The 25084-nt window shown below is 43.7% G+C and overlaps 1 protein-coding gene and 1 non-coding gene across 15 annotated transcripts in view; one reads left to right on the plus strand and one right to left on the minus strand.

Annotated features, from left to right (window-relative positions):
• Window positions 1-3773: 3773 nt before the first annotated feature.
• emsy (EMSY transcriptional repressor, BRCA2 interacting) overlaps window positions 3774-25084 on the plus strand; it is a 70166-nt gene continuing 48855 nt past the window's right edge. For 12 of the 14 annotated variants that reach the window (XM_078545022.1, XM_078545030.1, XM_078545035.1 and 9 more), the window contains exons 1-6: window positions 3774-4065; window positions 13655-13765; window positions 14084-14183; window positions 15347-15421; window positions 19484-19659; window positions 24889-25041. In XM_078545022.1, coding sequence (XP_078401148.1) covers window positions 13696-13765; window positions 14084-14183; window positions 15347-15421; window positions 19484-19659; window positions 24889-25041 — 574 coding nt within the window. In that variant the 5' untranslated portion in view covers window positions 3774-4065; window positions 13655-13695. The remainder of the gene's footprint in view (window positions 4066-13654; window positions 13766-14083; window positions 14184-15346; window positions 15422-19483; window positions 19660-24888; window positions 25042-25084) is intronic. The other 2 variants (XM_078545026.1, XM_078545029.1) reach the window with 1 other exon arrangement.
• Window positions 6972-7085, minus strand: LOC144683134 (U5 spliceosomal RNA). Its single transcript, XR_013577182.1, has one exon. It is a non-coding gene; the product is annotated as a U5 spliceosomal RNA (small nuclear RNA).

The following is a 25084-nucleotide window of genomic DNA, read 5'->3' on the forward strand; positions in this document are numbered from 1 at the left end:
TTAAGTCTGGGGGTGTCAATGGAATGGATCTGAGGCAGAGGAGTTCGATGCTAAGGAATTGGAAATAAGTGGTCTTTGTGACAGTGAGGACATGGGGTCAGAAGCTCAGAGTCAAACAGGGTGCCTTGGTCATCTCTGGTGTACGTTGATACTACGTTGAGCCATGGAGGGGGATGGAATTGGTGGCAAGGAGATGGAGTTTATGCAGGGGTTGGTGATGCTGAAGAAAATAGTTTTCCCAATGTTTAATTATGACAAACAGTTTTACACCATAGAAGATGAGATGAAAGGCTTACAATGCCCTTGTTACCTAAGGTGCATCTTACCGCATTTGGCACAATGGGTCTTCTCCCTGTTTGTTCTTCATTGCACTTGGGAACTGCACACTTCTTAAGGCTGGACATAGAAGAAAATCATCCCAGTCAGGGCTGTGGGCAGTAATTTAGAATTGTATACTCTCCTGTCAAATGTTGCCTTTGTACCTTTCTATGAGGCCTGGACCAATTTAATTGGACCAGAAATGTTGGTATTGGGTTACCTACTGTCATCGAGGCTGAAGCCAACACCATAAGCACAAAGTAAAATAAAATTAAAATTTCACTGTTGCAATCAATAATAAAGTTGCCCACCGATTGTGGGATCTTTATAGCTTGGACTGTACTGTCTTGCATCATCTCAGTTTTTGCATTTAAATGGTGCACTGTGGTTAATTTTAAAAGCACTTTGATACTTCACAAATGATAGGATTTTAAAGTTCAGAAATGTACAAAATATAATGACATTTGATGTGTCAGTCTCAGTTCAGTGGCAGTACTGTTGCCACTGAGCCACATGGTCATTCAAGACTAGTGAAGAGCACATAACCTGGCTTGACACTTTTATTGCAGTACCAAGGGAACATGGCATAGTTAAAGGTGTCAGAGCCTGAACCAGCTATTTCACAACTTTGTCATCCTATTTGACCCTGAGCCGAACTTTCACCCACACATACATTCCATCACAAAACTGCCGACTTCTATCCCTGTGACGATTCTTCTGTGACTGCTCAGGTGATTGAAACTCAGTCCAGTAGATTACATAGACCAAGTGCTACCCTTAAAGAGGAGAAATTTCTTTACTCAAAGAATTGTGGATCTTTGGAATTTTCTGTTCCAGAGGGCTGCGGATGCTCATTCGATGAGTATATTTAAGACTCAGGTTGATGGACTTTTGGACACTATGAGCAGAATTTTGCCCTTGTCGGACGGGCTCGGTGGGGACAGTCAGGAAGCCGACCACCACCCGCTATTGGGGCCGGGCCATGATTTCATGCTGGTGGGCCAATTAAGGCCCGCCCAGCGTGAAATGCGACCAGCAGTGCTCAGCGCTGCCTGCGGGGGCAGGGGAGGAGGGCGAGCAGGGAAATTCACGCATGAGCCTGAGTGAATGCTTGAAAATCTCCCTGAGGCACAGAGCTGCCTCAGGGAGATGAAGAGCTTTAAAAATTACAAATAAAGAATTTAAAAATATTATAAAACATGTCCCCTCAGGGACGTGTTATAAATTCAATTTAAAATTTTTATTTTTATTTGATGTTGGAAACCTCATCCCGCCTGTGGATGAGGTCTCCAAAAAAATGCAAAGGCCGCTTGGCCTTTTCGCCCACTTGCCAACCATAAGGTTAGATGGGCAGTGAAAAGTTTAAGTTAATTGATACTTTAATGGCCTTAATAGGCCTTTTAATTGTCAACAGGTGTGCTGCCGATTCCCGCGTGAGTGCCCGCCGACTGAACTATCGTGCGACTGCGTGTTGACATTGGGACGCTTGCCTGACTCATCGCGCATCATTTCACACTTGAGCGGGTCAGGCGCGCGCCCACCCACCGAGGTGAAAATTCTGCCCTATGAGAATTAAGATGTGTGGGATAGTGCAGGAAGATGGAGTTGAGGTAGAAGACGAGCAATGATTGCACTAAATGGCGGAGCAGGCTTGACGAGGCCAAATGGCCCTCTTCAGCTATTTCTTATGTGTAACATTGCTCAACCCCAATTCTGCCTCAGCTCATCTGCTGCCTTTGTTACCTCTAGACTTGAATATTTCAATAATATAAAAACAGAAAATGCTGGAAATATTCAGCAGGTCTGGCAGCATCTGCGGACAGAGAAACAGAGTTAATGTTTCAGGTCTGTGACCTTTCTTCAGGTTACAGATGCTGCCAAACCTGGCTGAGTATTTCTCCTATTTTCTGATTTTATTTCAGATTTTTAGCATGCACAGTAATTTGCTTTGGACTATTCCAATGCTCCCAAGGTCGGTCTCCCATTTTCCACTCTCCATAAACTTGAGCTCATTCAAAACTCTGCCACCCATATCCAAACTCGCATCAATATCCTTCACCCATCACTGTTGTTGCCCAGCAATTTCCCACAAGCAGCAATGAGATAATATTATTCTGATCTTATGACGCCGCCTGGTCATTATCTCATTGCTGATGATGGAAAATTGCTGTGCAACTGCGGATCCCCTTCAAAACAAGTTTTTCCTTGGCTGTAAAAATGCCTTGGGAGTTCTGAAAGGCACAGCATGAAAAGCAAATTCCTCCTTTGTTAGCATTTCAGATATATTTTGGGAAAGATGGTGGCACAGTGGTAATGGCACAGTGGTAATGTCACAGAGGCCCAGGCTAATGCCCAGGGGACTAAAACAGTAAATGCTGGAAAAACTCAGCAGGTCTAGCAGCATCTGTGGAGAGAGAAACAGAGTTAATGTTTCAAGTCCTTCTTCAGAACCCAGTGGACGTGGGTTCAAATCGCACCACGGAATTTAAATTCAATCACTAAGAATCTGGAATTGAAAGCTAGTCTCAGTAATGGTGCCATGAAATGATCATTGTCACAAAAACCCATCTGGTTTGCTAATGTCCCTTTAGGGAAGGAAATCTGCCGTCCTTACCCAGTCTGGCCTACATATGATTTCAGATCTACAGCAATGTGGCTGACTCTTAACTGCTCTCTGAAATGGCTGATTAAGCCACTCAGTGAAAGGGCAATTAAGGATGGGCAACAAATGCTGGCTTTGCCAGTGATGTACACATCCATCAAAGTAGGGTTGCCAATGGTGATTATATATATTCCTGGAGGTTTTATCACATATCTTGTCCCCATGCTCCAGCCATTCGTCATCCATCCTTGTGACATACTGCCTTCCTATGTCAACTGGAAAGCAAAAAGACTCATTACCCAATCGGATGATGCTTGACTATCAGCCCAACAGCCTTTCTTCCCCCTCCATTTGCAATATTTTTATATCTGGCAAAGAGAAACGCTCAAAGAAAATGACACAGAATTTTTTTTCCAACGTCCCGATGATTTTTCTCCAGGGTTGCGCGCGGCGGGGTCCTGCAGGTTGATCCTCAATTCCTGGAGACTCCGGGCCAATCCTGGTGGGTTGGTAACTCTTATCCTTTAGCGGGGGGGGGGTGGGAGAAGCTGCCATCCTTAGCCCAGTCTGGCCTACAGGTGATTCCAGACCCACAGCAATGTGGTTGACTCTCAACTGCTCCCCACCCCCTCTGAAATGGCCTAGCAAGGCCATTCAACTCAAGGGCAAATTAGGGATGGGCAACAAATGCTGGCCTTTGGCGGCGGATGAAAGAATAAAGAAAATAAACGGTTCCCTCTCTGCAAGTGGCTCGAGGGGGAAAAATCCCCTCCTGAAGGCGGAGGGGTTGGCAGGTGAGGTGCGAAGCAGCTGATTGTCCCGCCTAAGCCCCGCCCTTTTGGGAGTCGGCGCTGTGCACGATGGGATGCTGGAGGACCTGACCGTCTGTTGGCGGCCGCTGTTGCTAATGGCGGGGGCTGTTGGCGGTGCCGGCAGCCAACCTTAGCGGCTTGATAATTCTCTTTTTTTTCTAAAAAAAACATACGAAATAAGATCTAAGCTCTTTCTCCTTTTCCCTGGGTGGGGGGCGGTGGCGTGGGGGAGTAGAATAAGACAAAAACAAAGTAAAGGATGCCGACTCTTCGCAGGACCCCTGAACCGCAGCAGGATCAGCGCCGAGCTCCGTTGCCCAGAGACGCTGAGAGGTGAGGCGGCTAATGTGTGGGTTGTTTTTTTTCCTTTTCTCGCTGGAGGCCGGGGACCCTCAGAGAATGTGCTAGAAAGGGGGAATGAAATCACTGCTCCTGGGTGACTGATTGAAGCCGCTTTTTATGTTTAACCGTCGCCCAGTTCGTCTTCCCGCCCCCCCCCCACACATAACCACCCAGTGAAGGAGGTAAACATTGGCCACCGCGCATGCGCGAACCCCGGCCAAGGCAACCCATTGAATGAAGAAACCACTGAATGAAGTTATGTGGAACATTCCTTGTTCCAGTCCTACTCTGGACCCCTGCCACAACTCTTTCTCCGGTACATCGATGATTGCTTCGGTGCTGCTGGTCTGGACCTTGGAAAAATTTATGCATTTTGCTTCCAATTTCCACCACTCCGTCATTTTCACATGGTCCATCTCTGACAGTTCCCTTCCCTTCCTTGACCTCTCTGTCTCAATTTCTGGAGATAGATATTCATTACAAGCCTACCCACTCCCACAGCTACCTCGACTACAGCTCCTCACACCCCGCTTCCTGTAAGGACTCCATCCCATTCCCTCAGTTCCTTCGCCTCCGTCGCATCTGTTCTGATGATGCCACTTTCAAAAACAGTTCCTCTGACATGTCTTCCTTCTTCCTTCACCGAGGTTTTCCACCCACGGTGGTTGACAGGGCCCTCAACTGTGTCCGGCCCATCTCCCGTGCATCCGCCCTCACGCCTTCCTCTCCCTCCCAGAACCATGTTAAGGTCCCCCTTGTCCTCACTTATCACCCCACCAGCCTGCGCATTCATCCTCTGCCATTTCCGCCAACTCCAGCATGATGCCACCACCAAACACATCTTCCCTTCACCCCCCCGGCGGCATTCCGCAAGGACCGTTCCCTCCGGGACACCTCAACCCCCTCCCACGGCACCTTCCCATGCAACCGCAGAAGGTTGCCCCTTTACTTCACCTCTCCTTCCTGTCCAAGGGCCCAAACATTCTTTTCAAGTGAAGCAGCATTTCATTTGCACTTCCCTCAATTTAGTCTACTGCATTCGCTGCTCCCAATGTGGTTTCCTCTCCATTGGAGAGATCAAACGCAGACTGGGTGACCACTTTGCGGAACACCTTCGGTCTGTCCGCAAGCATGACCCAGACCTCTCTGTCGCTTGCCATTTCAACTGCTCTCATGCCCACATGTCCGTCCTTGGCCTGCTGCATTGTTCCAGTGAAGTTCAACGCAAACTGGAGGAACAGCACCTCGTCTTCCGACTAGGCACTTTACAGCCTTCCGGACTGAATATTGAGTTCAACAATTCTAGATCATGAACTCTCTCCTCCATCCCCACCTCCTTTCCGATCCCCCTTTTTTCCAATAATTTATATAGATTTTTCTTTTCCCACCTATTTCCATTATTTTTAAATGTATTTCCATCCATTGAGGCTGCTCAGTAAGATAAGAGCCCATGGTGTTAGAGGCAAGGTACTAGCATGAAGATTGGCTGTCTGGCAGGAGGCAGAGAATGGGGATAAGGGGGTCCTTCTCAGGATGGTGGCCGGTGACTAGTGGAGTTCCGCAGGGGTCAGTGTTGGGACCACAACTTTTCATTTTATACATTAGTGATCTAGATGAAGGAACTGAGGGCGTTCTGGCTAAGTTTGCAGATGATACAAAGATAGGTGGAGGGACAGGTAGTATTGAGGAGGCGAAGAAGTGGCAGATGGAATACAACGTGGGGAAGTGTGAGGTCATGCACTTTGGTAGTAAGAATAGAGGCATAGACTATTTTCTAAATGGGGAGAAAATTCAGAAATCTAGAGTGCAAAGGGACTTGGGAGTCCTAGTCCAGGATTCTTTTAAGGTTAACTTGCAGGTTGAGTCGGTAGTTAGGAAGGCAAATGCAATGTTGACATTTATTTCGCGAGGACTGGAATATAAAAGCAGGGATGTGCTGCTGAGGCCTTATAAGGCTCTGGTCAGACCACATTTAGAATGTTGTAAGCCCCGTATCTCAGGAAGGCTGTGCTGGCCTTGGAGAGGGTCCAGAGGAGGTTCATGAGAATGATCCCAGGAATGAAAGGCTTAACATATGAGGAACGTTTGAGGGCTCTGGGTCTATACTCGATGGAGTTTAGAAGGATGAGGGGGGATCTGATTGAAACTTACAGAATACTGAAAGGCCTGGATAGAGTGGACGTGGGGAAGATGTTTCCATTAGTAGGAGAGACTAGGACCCAAGGGAACAGCCTCAGAGTAAAGGGAAAACCTTTTAGAACAGAGATGAGGAGAAACTTCTTTAGCCAGAGAGTGGTGAATCTATGGAATTCATTACCACAGAAGGCTGTGGAGGCCAGGTCATTGAGTGTATTTAAGACTGAGATAGATAGGTTCTTGATTGGCGAGGGGATCAAAGGTTACGGGGAGAAGGCAGGAGAATGGGATTGAGAAATTTATCAGCCATGATTGAATGGCGGAGCAAACTCGATGGGCCGAATGGCCTAATTTCTGCTCCTATGTCTTATGGTCTTATTGTTTTATCTCTACATATTAGCCTATTTCGATCCCTTCCTGCCACCCCACCCCTGCTAGGGCTATCTGTATCTTGCTCGTCCTGCTTTCTACCCTTAATGTCACCTATTATCACATCCCTTAGACAATATCACCACCTTCAACACCTCTTTGTCCTTTTGTCTATGATATCCTTTGGTTATCTCCATCTATCACTGGCCCTCTATCCAGCTCTACCTGTCCCGTCCCCCCCTTAAACCAGCTTATATTTCACCTCTTTTCTATTTTTCCTTTGTTCTGTTGAAGAGTCATATGGACTCGAAACGTTCCTCTCTGCAGATGCTGTCAGACCTGAGTTTTTCCAGGTATTTTTGTTTTTGCAGTGAATGAAGTAGTTTTTTTTAAGCCCCACTAAAGCAGGACCACAAAAAAATAATTTAAGCTCTTGAGTGCTCCTCTTCACGGAAACCTTCAGTAAAAGGCGAGAGATTTATACAATCTGAAGAAGTTATATTGGTCTCAACGTAAACTCTGCTTCTCTCTCTCTCTACAAATGCAGCCAGACATGCTGAGTTTTCCACCTTCTGTCTTTATCATGAAAGGAGAAACCATGTTTTATTTTTTGTTTTAATACATTCACTTGGCAAGGCCAGCATTTATTGTCTCTCCCAACCCTCACTGCCCTTGAGAAGATGCTGGTGAGCCCGCTGTCTTGGAATACAGCTGAGTGACTTGCCAGGCCATTTCAGAGGGCAGGGAAGTGTCAGCCACGTTGCTGTGCATCTGGAACCAAGTGTCTGCCCGAATGAAATAAAAACAAAGTGCTGGAAAAAGCCTCAGCAAGTCTGGCAGCATCTGCAGAGAGAGAGAAATGGAGTTCATGTTTTGAGTCCAATATGAAACTTCTTCAGAACGGAAGGGAGGTAGAAATGTGATGGGCTTTACGCTGTTGAAAGGGGGGGGGAGGTAGAACAAAAAGGAATGTCATGAAACAAAAGGCAAAGGGGGTGGTAATGGGTGTAATAAAGAAACAAAGCATTGTACTGGTGTTCCGATGAAGAGTCATATTGGATTATTTAGTCTCTGTCCACAAGTGCTGCCAGACCTGCTGAATTTTTCTAACACTTTGCTTTTATTTCAGATTTCCAACATGCACAGTATTTTTGCTTCTATATAGACCAAATTAGGTGAGGGTGGCAGATTTCCTTCCCTAAAGGGCAATAGTGAACAAATGTCTTTTTATGACAATTTGATAGTTTCATGGTCACCATTACTGATACTAACCTTATATTCCTGATTTGTTTAATTAACTGAGTTTACATTTCCTAACTGCCGTGGTGGGATTTGAACATGTCCAAGCCTCTGGATTACTGCTTAAATAATCACTAAATTACCATTCTGTGTTGTGTGTGTGCAATTTTCTGCTTGGTTTTTGGCAACCAGTGAAGTGAGCTGCCTCTGTGTCTTTCACTGGCTGTGGCTACAAAGCCTATGCAAAGCAAGAATGTTTGATCCAGAGTCTGTCCTGAAATCACCCCTGGAGCTGACTGTAAGGCTGTTTCTTGGACGGATGAAAGTTTGTTCTTTCTTAGGTGAATGGGATAGGATGGGATGAATCTTGTGATTTCAGCCAGGGCAACAGTTTGAAGTTGGTCACTGTTAACTTAGCTAAGGAATGGAGGAAAATTCTTCAAGTTCCCACTAGAATGTGTTCGCACTTTAGGTGAGGACAGACCATAAGATGTAGGAGCAGAAGTAGGCCATTCGGCCCATCGAGTCTGCTCCTTCGTTCAATGAGATCATGGCTGATCTGATAATCCTCAACTCCATTTTCCTGCCTTTTCCCCGTAACCCTCGATTCCTTTACTGATTAAAAATCTATCTCAGCCTTAAATATACTTAACGACCCAGCCTCTACAGCCCTCTGTGGTACACAATTCCACAGATCCAGTGCCCTCTGAGAGAAGAAATTCCTCCTCATCAGGACAGCGCCAGGTTTGAATTCGATTTCCATGGTTAATTGTTTTTATTCATTTGTTTTTGACATGTGCGCCTCACTAGAAAGGCCAGCATTTGTTTGCCATCCTTAATTGCCTTTGAGGATGTGCTAGTGAGCTACCGCCTTGAACCACAGCAGTCCATCTGGCGTAAGTATACCCACGGTGCTTTTGTAAATTCATTCATGGGATGTGAGCATCGCTGGCTGAGCCAGCATTTATTGCCCATCCCCATTTGCCCTTGAGAAGGTGGTGATGAGCTGCCTCCTTGAACTGCTGCAGTCCATGTGGTGTAGGTACATCCTCAGTGCTGTTAGGAAGGGAGTTCCAGGATTTTGATCCAGCGATAGTGAAGGAACGGCGATATATTTCCAAATCAGGATGGTGAGTGACTTGGAAGGGAATTTCCAGGTGGTGGTGTTCCCATCTATCTGCTGCCTTTGTCCTTCCAGATGTTAGTGGTCGTGGGTTTGGAAGGTGCTGTCTAAGGAGGCTTGGTGAATTCCTGCAATGCATCTTGTAAATGGTACACACTGCTGCTACTGTGCGTTGGTGCTGGAGTGAGTGAATGTTTGTGGATGTGGTGCCTATCAAGCAGGCTACTTTGTTCTGAATAGTGTCAAGCTTCTTGAGTGTTGTGGGAGCTGCACTCATCCAGGCAAGTGGAGAGTATTCCATCACACTCCTGACTTGTGCCTTATAGATGGGGAACAGGCTTTGGGGAGTCAGGAGGTGAGTTACGCATCGTGGGATTCCTGGCCTCTGACCTACTCTTATAGCCACAGTTTTTATCTGGCTAGTCCAGTTCAATTTCTGTCAATGATAACCCCCAGGATGTTGACAATGAGGGATTCAGTGATGATAATGCCATTGAACATAAAGGGGCGATGGTTGGATTCTCTCTTGATGGAGATGGTCATTGCCTGGCAATTGTGTGTCTTGAATGTTACTTGCCACTTGTCAGCCCAAGCCTGGATATTGTCCAGGTCTTGCTGCATTTGGACATGGACTGCTTCAGTACCTGAGGAGTCACGAGTGGTGCTGAACATTGTGCAATCATCAGTGTACGTTCCCACTTCTGACCTTATGATGGAAGGAAGGTAATTGATGAAACAGCTGAAGATGGCTGGGCCAAGGACACTATCCTGAGGAACTGCTGCAGTGATGCCCTGGAGCTGAGATGACTCCAACAACCACAACCATCTTCCTTTGTGCTAGGTATGACTCCAACCAGCCGGAGAGATTTCCCCCTGATTCCCTTTGGCTCCAGTTTTACTAGGGCTCCTTGATGCTGCACTCGGTCAAATGCTGCCTTGATGTCAAGTGCAGTCACTCTCACCTCACCTTGGGAGTTCAGCCCTTTTGTCCATATTTGAATCAAGGCTGTAATGAGGTCAGGAGCTGGGTGGCCCTGGTGGAATCCAAATTGAGTGTCACTGAGCACGTTATTGCTAAGCAAGTGCCGCTTGATATCAGTGTTGATGACCCATTCCATTACTTAACTGATGATCAAGAGTAGACTGATGGGGCGGTAATTGGCTGGGTTGGATTTGTCCTGCTTTTTGTGTACAAGACATATCTGGGCAACTTTCTGCATAGCCGGGTAGATGCCGGTGTTGTAGTTGTACTGGAACAGCTTAGCCCAGGTTGCGGCAAGTTCTGGAGCACAAGTCTTCAGTGCTATTGCCGGAATGGCTTATGCACTCTCCAGTGCCTTCAGTCGTTTCACATGGAGTGAATCAAATTGGCTGAAGTCTGGCATCTGTGATGCTGGGGACCTCCGGAGGAGAATCTTAATTGTGAGTGATGACAGACTATTCAGCATGGAGAGTATCACAGCTAAGGCTGATTCTGACCATAATCTGATGGCTGCTTCATGTATCCATTCAGTGGACGTTGCTAGATAGTAATTAGGAGTGAGAATCCAGCTACCTGGCCTGGAATCCGCTCACTGAATACAGTGTAGGTATCAAGAAATTCCTTATTAAGATATGTTTATTTTCTCCTCTTTGGACACCATGTACCTCTGAGGGTGGTTGACCTTCCAATGGTCTGCGTGTGCTCTGGGAAAATGGCAGCTGTTGATGTTTCTTCCTTCTATTTCCCCTTATCAAAGTGCCTTTCATTGATGCTGCCTCTCTTGAGATCAGCAAATGTGGAATTGTGGCAATGCACCAGTGATCCCATCACCGTGAGTCCCATTGTGCAGTCCATGGTAATAAACTTATTGGTATTGCATTTGACACTAACTTGTGGTTATGATGACTGCTTTTAGATTGGAACTTGTAGTTCGTACCTATACACATCTGGTTGATTGACAGTGGTGCAGTATTGGCTTGGTATTTGTACTCCACCAACCTCTGCTGTATTGCAAATTGAATAAACAGATTTTAAAAATTTAATCTTAGAATATGTATGATACTAGAAAAGCTATAATTATCCCCATCCCTAGTTGCTTTGAGAAAGTAATGACGGTCATTCTGGAACTTGTGCTGATAATGTCAGGTAGCAAGTTCCAGGATTATGACCTGGAGATGTTGAAGAAATGGTGGTATCAGATCAGAAGATGGTGTGAAATTTGAAGATGATGATGTTCCCTTGATTTTGCTGCAGTTTGCATTGAGTGGCACTTGGACAGATATGCTTTTTTAAATGGAGAAACTGAGGTAAAATGTTAGGACCCATAGTGCAAGATAAAATAAAGCTTGAAAGGTTGAATAAAGAAGTAGGGGTTACATGGTAAAAGCAAAATACTGCAGATGCTGGAAATCCAAAATAAAAATAAAAATACCTGGAAAAACTCAGCAGGTCTGACAGCATCTGCGGAGAGGAACACAGTTAACGTTTAGAGTCCGTATGACTCTTCAACAGAACTAAGGAAAAATAGATAAGAGGTGAAATATAAGCTGGTTTAAGGGGGGGTGGGACAGGTAGAGCTGGATAGAGGGCCAGTGATAGGCCGAGATAGCCAAAAGATGTCATAGACAAAAGGACAAAGAGGTGTTGAAGGTGGTGATATTATCTAAGGAATGTGCTAATAGGTGACATTAAGGGTAGAAAGCAGGACGAGCAAGGTACAGATAGCCCTAGAGGGGGTAGGGTGGGGGGGAAGGGATCGAAATAGGCTAAAAGGTAGAGATAAAACAATGGATGGAAATACATTTAAAAATAATGGAAATAGGTGGGAAAAGAAAAATCTATAGAAATTATTGGAAAAAAGGGGGATCGGAAAGGGGGTGGGAATGGAGGAGAGAGTTCATGATCTAAAATTGTTGAACTCAATATTCAGTCCAGAAGGCTGTAAAGTGCCTAGTCGGAAGATGAGGTGCTGTTCCTCCAGTTTGCGTTGAGCTTCACTGGAACAATGCAGCAGGCCAAGGACGGACATGTGGGCATGAGAGCAGTTGAAATGGCAAGCGACAGAGAGGTCTGGGTCATGCTTGCGGACAGACCGAAGGTGTTCCGCAAAGTGGTCACCCAGTCTGCGTTTGGTGTCTCCAATGGAGAGGAAACCGCATTGGGAGCAGCGAATACAGTAGACTAAATTGAGGGAAGTGCAAGTGAAATGCTGCTTCACTTGAAAGGAGTGTTTGGGCCCTTGGACGGTGAGGAGAGGGGAAGTAAAGGGGCAGGTGTTGCACCTTCTGCGGTTGCATGGGAAGGTGCCGTGGGAGGGTATTGAGGTGTAAGGGGTGATGCAGGAGTTGACCAAGGTGTCCTGGAGGGAACGATCCCTGCGGAATGCCGCCAGGGAGGGTGAAGGGAAGATGTATTTGGTGGTGGCATCATGCTGGAGTTGGCGGAAATGGCGGAGGATGATCCTTTGAATGCGCAGGCTGGTGGGGTGATAAGTGAGGGCAAGGGGGACCCTATCATGGTTCTGGGAGGGAGAGGAAGGTGTGAGGGCGGATGTGCGGGAGATGGGCCGGACACGGTTGAGGGCCCTGTCAACCACCGTGGGTGGAAAACCTCGGTTAAGGAAGAAGAAAGACATGTCAGAGTAACTGTTCTTGAAAGTGGCATCATCAGAACAGATGTGACGGAGGCGAAGGAACTGAGAGAATGGGATGGAGTCCTTACAGGAAGCGGGGTGTGAGGAGCTGTAGTGGAAGTAGCTGTGGGAGTCGGTAGGCTTGTAATGAATATTGGTGGACAGTCTATCTCCAGAAATTGAGACAGAGAGGTCAAGGAAGGATTACATGGTGTCTAGCTTAGGTTCAAAAGCTCCCTTCCTCTTGCATAGTTCAGACATCATGGGAAAAAGTAAGTACGACAATGTGTGCTGAGCCTTGATAGTTGAGCGTGCAGATCCATGGGGATGGCGTTTTTGAAGTATAGTCAGGACAAGTGAAGGAATTTCTGAGCAACAGTGGCAGTGGTATTGCTAAAATGGCTGCTTTTAATGGAATGGAAGTTCAAGGCCAGAGGTCCTGACTTCTTTTTGGAGGGAGGAAGTATCCCATGGAAGTGGAGCTGAGAATCAAAGTGATGAGAGAAAACCCAAAGGTTCAAATGATGGAATGGAGAAGGAGAAAAGTCAGCAAAGTTATTTAAACTAGGAGAAAGTATGCAGGACAGACAAACATGTCCATGACCATGTACTGCATTGCTGATTGCAATAAGGAGTAGATGCTCACCTCTATGTTTGAAAGAAGCTTCAGGAGTGGCACTACAGACACTAAAGTAAAGAAATAAGATGTTTGAATAAATCTTTACCTTGGTGCTGCAGTCTTTGCACTACATTGGAAAAGCTATAATATTCCTAAAGAAGATCTAAGATTTTCAGATAATCTTTGCCAATTTTGAAAACTCACCCAAATAAAAATCCAAACTTTTTGGAAACTAATATTTTTGAGCATCTGTTAAGTAATACATTCAAAAGCCAGTTTACCTGTCCTTGCATCGTAAACTTTACATTTTTATCAAATAACTATTTTTCCTAATATTGTTGTGGGATTCTTTAAAGCAGGCTTATGTGTATGTATGGTTCTGTGTGTGTGTGGCTAATTATATAAACAAGAGATGGTTAGACTGCAAGGTTTAAAGTTCCTGTGGATGCCAGGAATTAAATCTCGCTCTTTTCAATTTAGTTGCAGAGTTAAGCTGAGCCTGTAGGACACCTCCCACCGCTATGCCTGCTGTTTGGCCAAGTCTTCTGGATCTCAGCAGGGATGAATGCAAGAGAATACTTCGAAAACTTGGTAAAACATTGGGGATTATTTTCCTTTCCTTTACTGCTACAATCAGACTCTGTTTCGTGAATAACTGACTTTTCAGATTCATTCTGTTCTGAGTTAACTGATCTTTACTGGTGTGGATGAGTTGGGGTAGTGGATTTACAGTAATATGTTCTAGAGGCATAAGTTGAGTGAAAAATTTTGGGAGAAAAAATCTTAAATAATTAGGAAATAAATTGATAAGCATACCTTTATGGAGCAAAATGTTAATCTTTTCCTGGAATAGATAGGAAGCATGTGGGTTAGAGATGTGTTTTGCTATTCTTTTCTCTTGCTTTTTAGAACTTGAAGCTTATGCTGGTGCTATCAGTGCACTTCGTGCACAAGGGGACCTTACAAAAGAAAAGAAGGACCTCCTTGGAGAATTGGCCAAGGTTCTTAGGTAAATCCTATAAGGAGATTAAAATCTGTTTTGCTAAGTTTTGTTTTGGTTTTATGCTTATAATTTCTTTTTGTTTATATATTATCCCGCCCACCCTATCTCAAATGCAATGGAAATGTATTTCTTCCTTCCTGCCTTTCCAATAGCAGTTTTGAAATTATTGCGGTGAGGTAATTTACAGTGATTCCACAGTGCCTTTACTTTTGTATTAACTTGGCTTTTGCTTGTTTCGGTTTTCCAGTGGACAAATCCCTAGCCCTCTGTTGTGACTCTCAACAATGTTTGTATTTATGCAGCACCTTATCACTTTAAAATGTCTCAAAGGCCTTCACATAGGTCACTATGCAACAAAAAAAAAGTAATTTATGTAGGGAAACCATTTTGTATGTAAAATTCATGAAATACTATTTTTGCTAGTTCTGTCAAAAGGAAGAACCTTAGATGCACTGGAAAGGATCTTCTCTATGCTTTCTAGTGAATTGAAGAAGGTGTGATTATATATGTCCTGTCTCCTGTGCAGTTAGCAAGGCTGCTTAGAAGCAAGTGGCAGTCTGAAGTACAAAATCAACTGCACTTACATTTATATGTACAGCCTTTAATATGGCATAACATTCCAAGATGCGTCACAAGAGTGTCATTATTCAAAATTTCACGCTGAGGCACAAATGGAGTTATCAGGACAGGTAGCCAAAAGCTTGATCAAAGATGTGAATTTTAAGGAATGTCTTAACACACGCGGGAGATTTGGAAAGGTTTTGGTAGGAAACTCCAGAGGTTGGGGCCTAGGCAGCTGAAAGCATGGCCACCAGTAGAGGAATGGTTAAAATTGAGGGTGTGCAAGGTGTCAGAATTGGAGGAATGCAGAAGTCTCAAATGCATGTAGGGCTGGAGGAGTTTCCATAGATAGGGAGGGACGAGGCCACGTAGAGATTCGAAAACAGAACGAAAATTTGCTGCAGCGGGAACCAGTGTAGGTCAGCAAGCACGGATACAGATCAACTGGATTTGGTGTGAGTTAAGATGTGGGCCAGCAGAGTTTTGGATGAGCACAAATTTATATAGAGTGGAAGATGTGAGGCCAGGTGAGTGTGTGTTGGGATAGGCAAAAATTACGTCTATTGTAGATGGATACATTGAAGATTTTTCTTTCCTTTCATTAATAGCATTTCAACAGAGCGTCACCGTGCAGAAGTTCGTAGAGCAGTTAATGATGAAAGACTGATGACCATTGCACATCAGTAAGTTCCCTTGCAAAGGTTCTATTTATTTTCCCTGGAGAATTTTCTATTACAATTTGCCTGGCTTGGAAAGTTAAAAGCATTTCTATTGTTCAGCACAACATATAAGTTTCTCTGCAGGCAACTTTTCCATAGCATTTCAACTTGGCATTGGCAAGTATGCAGCAGCATCATCTTACTCCTTAATTCCCAGTCCCCTCCGTAAATGAGTTGTCATTTTCTATATTGAATCTCTCAGATATCAACTGATGTGGACTCTTTAGCTGCCCAACTAAGCCAGATATTTTGCATGTATCTGCATCGTTCAAGGATGAGACTTAACAAAAATAAAAAAATTCCTTCCAGTTTTTTTCACTTCTTTGAGGAACCTGCTGTTAGGGTGTTATTTTACAGAAACTGGCAGCCCTCTGCACCTCACTCAAATAATCTAGACTTTCACCGTTAGGACTGACTTTGAAAGATGACAGTAAGATTGAAGAGGAGCAGGGGAGGTTGATGAGAGAGGCTATCACAGCCGAGGTCAATACTAATCCTATTGTATAAGACCATAAGACGTAGGAGCATTCGGCCCATTGAGCCTGCGCCGCCATTCATTGAGATCGTGGCTGATCTGATAATAGTCAACTCCACTTTCCTGCCTTTTCCCCATAACCCTTGATTCTCTCGCTGATTAAAAATCTGTCTATCTCAGCCTTGAATATACTTAACGACCCAGCCTTTACAGCCCTCTGTGGTAAAGAATTCCACAGATTGACTACCCTCTGAGAGAAGAAATTCCTCCTCATCTCTGTTTTAAGTGGGCACCCCCTTACTCTGAGATCATGCCCTCTGGTCCTAGACTCTCCCACAAGGGGAAACAACCTCTCAGCATCTAACCTGTCAAGCCCCCTAAGAATCTTATATGTTTCAATAAGGTTACCTCTCGTTCTTCTAAACTCTAGTGAGTACAGGCCCAACCTACTCAACCTCTCCTCATAAAATCCCTCCATACCCGGGATCAACCTAGTGAACCTTCTCTGGGCTGCCTCTAATGCCAGTACATCTTTCCTTAGATAAGGGGACCAAAATTGTTCATAGTATTCTAGGTATAGTCTAACTAGTGTCTTGTATAGTTTTAGCAAGACTTCCTATTTTTATACTCCATTCCCATTGAAATAAAGGCCAACATTCCATTTGCCTTCCCTATTACCTATTGAACTTGTATGTTAGCTTTTTGGGATTCATGCACAAGGACTCACAAACCCCTCTGTGCTGCAGCTTTCTGCAGTTGTTCTCCATTTAAATAATATTCAGCTCCTCAGTTCTTCCTGCCAAAGTTTATTTTCTCCTTCTTTATTTATTTTTTGGTCATCTTTTGTTGGGTTTTAAAACTTTCCCAATCCTCTGGCTTACTACTAATCTTTGCCACATTCTATGTTTTTTCTTTCAATTTGATACACTCCTTCTTTGGTTAACCATAGTTGGTTTATCCCCTTCCTAGAATCCTTCTTCCTCACTGGGATATATCTTTGTTGCGAGTCATCAACTATTTTCTTAAACATCTGCCATTGTTCATCGACCGTCTTTCTGCTAAACTGCTTTCCCAGTCCACCCTGGCCAATTCTGTCCTCATTCCATTGTAATTACCCTTATTTAAATTTAGCGCAGTTGTTTCCAACCCAGGTTTCTCACACTCAAACTGAATGCTAAATTCTACCATGTTATGGTCACTGTTTGCTAGGGGATCTTTTGCTCTGAGATCATTTATTAAACCTGCCTCATTACACATTACCAGATCCAAATTAGCCCGATCCCTGATAGGATTCACAACATATTGTTCTAAGAAACTGTCCCGAATACATTTTATGAATTCTTGCTCATGTCTACCTCTGCCAATTTGATTTTCTCAATCTACATGAAGATCAAAGTCACCCTCAATTAATGTACTGCCTTTTTTACATGCCCTCATTATCTCCTGATTTATTTTCTGTCCTACGGTATAGCTATTGTCAGGGGGCTTAAAGACTACTCCCACCAGTGTGTTCTTCCCCATGTTATTTCTTATCTCTACACCTTCTGATCCAAGATCCTTTCTTGCTGTCATACTTATTCCATCTCGTACTAACAAAGCTACCCCACCACCCTTTCCTTCCTGCCTGTCCTTTTGAAAAGTCACAAACCCTGAATATTTAGTTCCCAGCTTTGACCTCTTTGTAACCATGTCTCTGTAAGGATCATACCCGTTAACCTCTATTTCTGCCATTGATTCATTTATTTTGTTCCGAATACTGCGAAGTAAAGGGCCATTAATGTTGCCTTTTTACCATTTTTCCCCCCTTTGACTCTATTTGCTGCTGTTTTTTTATCTGTGCCTTTCTGTCACACTATGGGTATCATTACCTAAATAACTGCCCTGGAAGGCTGCCATATCCTTTTGCTTAGAACCCTCCCTCCCCTTTAGCTTAACGCTCTTTCTACAGCCCTAGTTATTTGGTTCGCCAGGACACTGGTCCCTGCACAGTTCAAGTGAAGCCCGTCCCACTGGAACAGCTCCCTTCTACCCCATTACTGGTACCAGTGCCCCATGAACTGAAACCTATTCCTCCCACACCAATCTCTGAGCCACGCATTTAACTCCTTGCTTTTATTTACCCTATGCCAGTTTGCAGTCCCGAGATTATTACCTTGGAGGTTCTGCTTTTTAATTTAGCTCCTAACTGTTCTAGTTCTTTCAGCAGAACCTCCTTTCTAGTCCTATCAATGTTGTTGGTACCAACATGGACGACGACAACTGAATCCCTCCCCTCCCAGTCCAAGTTCCTCTCCAGCCCTGAGGAAATGTCCTTAACCCTGGCACCGGGCAGGCAACACAGCTTTCGGAACTCACACTCGTGACTGCAGAGAACAGCATCTATCCCCCTAATTATACTGTCCCCTACCACTACTATGCTCCCATTTCCTCCCCCCACTTGAATGTCTCCCTGTACCACAGTGCCATGGTTAGTTCGCTCATTCTCCCTACAGCCCCTGCTCTCATCCACACTGCTTGCGAGAACCTCGTAACTGTTGGACGGTTGCAGGGGCCGAGGCTCCTCGAACGCTACTCCCTGGGTCCCCACACCTGCTTCACCTGTAGTCACGCCCTCCTGTCCCTAATCACAGACCAAATTTGAATTACCTAATTTGAGGGGTGTGACCACCTCCTGGAGCAAAGTGTCCAGGTAGCTTTCCCCCCTCCCAGATGTGGTGCAATGCCTGTGGCTCGGACTCCAGCTCCTTAACTCGGATCTGAAGCTCCTTGAGCTGCAAACACTTGGTACAGATGTGTTCGCTCTGGATCATCTTGGTGTCCAGCAGCTCCAACATGCTGCAGCAGCAACACCAAATCACCTGTCCTGCCATTGCTATCGTATCTTATCAAATTTATTAATCAATCACTCTATTATCCCCACTCTTCATGCTTTATTATAATTTTTTTTATATACACCAGTATCGATCTGATACTTAACAAGCTATCTTTAAGATTCTGGGGTGCAGAGACAAGTTGTGGCTCCCCTATCACCAACTGAGATTAAAAGAAAAGAAAGACTTGCAGACTTGGTCAATATTGCTGAGTTACAGATTCCCTTTAACAGCTGAGCCGTTGGGGAAGTTAAGACATCCTGTAATTGTTTCCCTGCAGCATGCACTGCTTAGCTTGAGAAAGTTACTGGGGCAACTTTGGGAGTAATTTGTGTTTTGGAACAAGTTGCTGATTGAATCTTGGATAGTTATTTCTTGCTGGAATTTTTCTTCATGGAATGTTTTAGGAAGAAACATTTTACACATTGTGATTGGAAAATGGTAAAAGAAAAATGCAAGTACTTCAGCACTTAACAAATGAGGAAGAAGGAATTCACCAGCTTGAACTATTTGGGCTCTGCTCCTGACAAACAAAACTATAATATAAAGATGTATTTCATTTTAATAAAATTTAAATTTGTATTAAATTTCTCTCTTCTGATGAGCAATATCAACAGTTTTTAAAAAAAAGTGTTGTTAAGTGTTGGACAAATATATCAAATACTCTTCTGTTACCCACAGTATGTCTGGGCCTAACAGCTCAGCTGAATGGTCCATTGAAGGTCGTCGACTTGTACCTCTCATGCCCAGGCTGGTTCCTCAGACAGCATTCACAGTGACGGCGAATGCAGTAGCTAATGTGGCAGCTCTGCATAATGCCACTCTTCCTTCACCAGCTGAAACTGGTAACAAAGAAGGTAAGTTTTTTTCTATTGACCCAGGATTAGTTTTCTTTCTACAATTTCTTTTTAAAACTAAGGAACATATAGCTTGCCATTTAGAAAGGATGGTTATAAATGGTATGGGGGATTGGCCATTTAGTTTTCGAATTAATTGTAATTCAGCTCAGACTAATAGTGGTATTGATCTGCCTAAGGGTTGGTCTTTTGCTCATTTCTCCGTGCCTCATAGTCTTGTGTTTTCCTCTTCATGTGCTCTTAGGAACCTCCCATGTTCAATCCCAAGTTGTCTCACATCATAATTCTCTTTCTCCCTCTTGGCCTACATCCCTCTAATCTCCTGTCAATCACCTCCTTCATGGCAGATGGTGGAATTTGAATTTAATAAATATTTGGAATTAAAAGTCTAATGATGACCATGAAACCATTGTCGATTGTTGTAAAAACCCACTAATTCCCTTCTCGTGCCTTAGAATATGGCTGGTCTAAACTTGTTGCCTTTTCTTGATGATATTCACTAGCAATCTTTCTTCCTCCGCCATCCTGAGAACTGCTTCATCGCTCTTGTGTCCTCTCCAACTGACACACTTCGTCCTTCTCCCGAACCACATTTCACAATTTCCTAGTCTTTGGATGTCAGCTTGTCCCAAGGTCCACGTTTCAGCCCTGTACGAGTCACTCCAGATCAGTCTTGACAATTCTTTTCTTAAAATTTCTACTCATTCCTATGCTGAGCAATTCTTTGTTTGGAGAACGCCAGAGCATTCTAGCTCTGATTTCTTTTGGGTAGTAACCATCTTCTGACAAAGATGCTTCACAGGTATAGAGTGCTGGGCTGCATTAGCATTTCTCTTGTCAGCTTCAAGAATTTATCTGTATACATAAAAAGTTTTGTATCTGGCAAGCCTATGTCTGTCACAACTGAACAAATTGCACTTCAGGCAGTGTATTTGTCTCTCAAAAATTTCAATCCATTTGTGCTTGCTTACCTAAGTTTCATATAAAGCAGCAATGAGTTAATACATTACAGCCTATTGAGTTGCAGTCAGAAATGGTCAGTCAGCAAACTACCATTAAAATGAGAAACAAAATCAAAGAAATCCCCCAAGTACTTTTGGAAAAACTTTGGCGATCGTCTTGATTGCTCAGTAGTTAGCGTACGTAGTGCTGAAGATAAGCTTCATATCATTAATCACGGCTATTAACATTTTGAAGCATTTTGATAACATTTTGACTTTGATAACATTTTGACTTTGATAACATTTTGACTTTGATAACATTTTGACTTTGATAACATTTTGACTTTGATAAGACTTTTTCAAGCTCCGTTCTCAAACTTTTCTGGTTGAAGGATCCCTTTTAAAATGGATTCATCCTTATTGTCCTTCCCGCCCATCTAATTATAATGCTAGATGATAATCGATGTAAAACTGCTGCATGTCGAAAGTGCTTTTAAGAAAACGAGCATTTACTTATACAGGTGGGATAAGTGTGCCTTCTGCCTGCTGCAGACTCTATCCTTGCATGACCCCAATTGCGATGAGACAGAGCCCACTCTGCGCTACACATGTGGTGGCACCCGCACTCAGTTCCCGTCTCTGGGTTTGCATTTTGCGAATCCCTGGAAAATCTCTATGGATGCCTGTTATTGATTTAACATTGCACCGAGTGAGGAGAGTGGTTCTTTATTCAGTGTTGTTGGAGCATGGAATGCTTTGTCACAAATAGTATTCAAGAAAGAGATTGTTTTTAATGGAAAAGTAGGTACATATTTGAAGTAGAGGCAGCTACAGAGGTGTGGGGAAAGAGCAGGACAGTGAGATTGCTTTCAGACAGCTGGAACCAAAAATATGGATCAAATAGCTTTGTTCTACTGTAAAAATGTTTTGATTCCAAACATGGGGAGGTGGTGGGGTGATTGTAATGTCACTGGACTAGTAATCCAGAGGCCCAGGCTAATACCCTGGGGACCACTATAGCTGGTGGAATTAGAATTCAATTAATCAATCTGGAATTAAAAGCTAGTCTCAGTAATGGTGACTATGAAACCATTGTCAATTGTCGTAAAAAACCATCTGGTCCACTGATGTCCATGAGGGAAGGAAATCTGCTGTCCATACCTGGTCTGGCCTACATGTGACTCCAGAGTCACAGCGATATGGTTGACTCTTGAATGCCCTCTGAAATAACCTAGCAAGCAGTTGTATGGAACCGCTACAAAGTCTAAAAAGAGAATGATTCAGATGGGCCACTGGAATAGACAATGGCAAACTCAGTCCTGTCCACCCTGCAAAGTCCTGCTGACTAACATCTGGGGCCTTGTGCCAAAATTGAGAGAGCTGTCCCACAGACTATTCAAGCTATAGCCTGACACAATCATAGTCACCGAATCATACCTTATAGCCAATGTTCCAGACACCGCCAGGGTTGGCAGCACAGTGGCATACAGTCGGAAGGGAGTTGCTCTGGAAGTCCTCAACATTGACTCTGAACCAACAAAAGGGAAAAACCTCAACCTCACCGATCCACCTGTCGCAGATGCATCTATCCATGATAGTATTGGTAGCAGTGATTGAAGAAGGCAGCTCATCACCCTCTCGAGGGCAATTAGGGATGGGCAATAAATACTGGCCTAGCCAGCGATACCCGCTTCCCATGAATGAGTAAAGAAAAACACATGAAGTAATTTGCAATAAATTGATTAAAATCTCCTCTGTACAGTTATTTTCATTAATCTTTGAAAACTTTTCTATAATGGCTCCCCAGGAAAACTGCTCTTATTGGTGCTTGGAACAAGATAAATACAGGTTAAGATTGTTGACACATTTTGGAATGAGGGAGGTCATATCACACATACCTGGATTTTATTTAAGGCTGGCCAGTTACAGAGCAATTCAGAACTTGCTGCTTGTAATTACTGCATCCTTCCATTCTTCCCCTCCCCTCCTTTCCCTTTTTCTCTTATTAAAAAATTCTAAGGGGTGACAGTAAAAATTGAAGGCAACAGTTATCAGAAGCTCCCCACTTGCCGGGATGAGTGCAACCCCCACAACACAAGAAACTCAGCACCATCCAGGACAAAGCAGTCCGCTTGATTGGCACCCCATCCAAACATTCTCTCCCTCCACCATCGACGCACAGTAGCAACAGTGTGTACCATCTACAAGATGCACTGCAGGAATTCACCAAGGCTCCTTAGACAGCACCTTCGAAACCCACGACCACTACCATCTAGAAGGACAAGGGCAGCAGATAGATGGGAACACCACCATCTGGAACTTCCCTCCAAGTCACTCACCATCCTGACTTGGAAATATATCACTGTTCCTTCACTGTCGCTGGGTCAAAACCCTGGAACTCCCTTCGCAATAGCACTGTGGGTGTACCTACACCACATGGACTGCAGAGGTTCAAGAATGCAGCTCACCACCACCTTCTCAAGGGCAACTAGGGATGGGCATTAAATGCTCGCCCAGCCAGCGAAGCCCACTTCCTCAGAATGAATTTTTAAAAAAAAAGTTATGAGATAAAGAGCTACAACTTGTATTTGTGTATTTATATTACTAGCTGATCTCATGTGCCATTGTTAATGTGTTATATGAGGTATTGAGCATAGTTGTGATGATTAGCATGATTTGTTCTGTTGTCGTTTTGAAGTATTTTGGCAACTCTGAAGAAAAAATCATGATAATGTAATTAAAGAAATCTTTGTGTAAAATTCATTGTTTTTCATTTCTGTGCTTTAATGTGTTTCATTATGTGATCAAGCGCTTTTTCACAAGGTTTGCTCTCTTACTGTTAAGGACTTCTAATAACAGCCGCATTTAGATAGGTTGGTGTTTTGTTTATAGTTTACCTTTTTAAATCCTGGTGACGCTGAAACTAATGCCTTGCTTTAAGATTGATGTTGTGACACAAGTACTGATATAATACAATGTACTGCAGCCATGATAATTCTACTTTCTCCTGTTAGGGTCATTGTGAGTAACAGCATTTGTGCCAGTGTTATGTATTACCACAAAGGTCATTTGACACAATTGAAGACTGAGAACAATGTATTGAAACATCAGTAGTTCAGTAGCAGAACAACCCAAATCTCTTGGCATCCAGGGGGTTGTCCTATTCCTAGAGGCTGAATAAATTGGGCTTATATTCTCTGGAGTTGAGAAGAAAAAAAGAGGCGATCTCATTGAAACCTATAAAATTCTGAAGGGGCTTGATAAGATGGGTGCTGAGAGATTTTTTCCGCTGGCCAGGGAAATCTAAAACAGTCTCAAGATAAGGGTCCGGTCATTTAGGACTGAGATGTGGAGAAATTATTGAGTGTTTGAAATTCTCTACCCCAGAGGATTGTGGATGCTCCAGCGTTGAATACATTTAAGGCCGGGAGAGACAGGTTTTTGTTCTCCTGGGGAATTATGGGATATGGGGAGCAGGTGGTAAAATGTAGTTGAAGCCTAGGATCAGCTATAATCGTAGTGAATGATGGAGCAGGCTCAATGGGTCATGTGGTCTACTCCTCCTATTTCTTCTGTTCTTGTTCTTGCACCTCCAGTTGCCAGTGTCAGTTACACCTATTGTTTTGTCCTAGCTCATCATAATATCAATTAGCTTGGACAGGAATCTGCACTTGACTATTAAGAAAATTGATAATGGAGGGAAATGATAGGCATTTACTTCTCCAGCATGTGGCAGATTTCAGTGACAAGATAATCAGGGTGACTGGACGCATGGTTGGTTGCTGTAGATAACCGCTGATATATATATGCCAGAGTCAATGTCCAAAGCAGTTCACAACACTTAACTGTAACTGAAAATGCAAGGTGACAATTCCTCAACTGGATTTTGTAATGGGATGACAGTAGGGTTCATATTATGGAAGAAAGAGACCGATGACCTAATATGGAACTGATTTAAAATCTAAGTTTGCCTGTCACTGTTTTGGCTGCAGATGAAAATGTCTGTTGTCGGGGATGTTATGTTTTCTCTCCTGATGATAAATAACTTGCATTTCCAGCCAGTTACAGTGATTCAGTGACCCCCACCTTACTGAATTGGCTTCCTTTCATGTGTAGCATGGTAATTGTGCTGATCGCAGTGCAGATTTTGACCACATGGTGGAACCAAGTGAAAACTTTTACTCTGATAGACTTTAGTAAAGTTGACAAAATATAATTTTGTAATGATAGTGATTTCTAGAAAAGATTTAATTTGAGTTTAAAAAACCCCCCACAATTTTTCTTCTAGTGATTGTCTGTTACTCCTACACGAGTACCACTCCCACACCAGCTTCAACTACGGTACCTGGTGGGAGTGTAGCAACGGTCAAATCTCCCAGGCCTGCCAGTCCAGCCTCCAATGTTGTTGTATTGCCAAGCGGTAGCACAGTGTATGTCAAAAGTAAGTGCTGTTTGTTCTGTTTAAAATAAATATTTAAGGCCAG

Source organism: Cetorhinus maximus, chromosome 7 (assembly GCF_964194155.1).
Source record: "Cetorhinus maximus chromosome 7, sCetMax3.hap1.1, whole genome shotgun sequence".
In the NCBI taxonomy this organism is placed as follows: domain Eukaryota; kingdom Metazoa; phylum Chordata; class Chondrichthyes; order Lamniformes; family Cetorhinidae; genus Cetorhinus; species Cetorhinus maximus.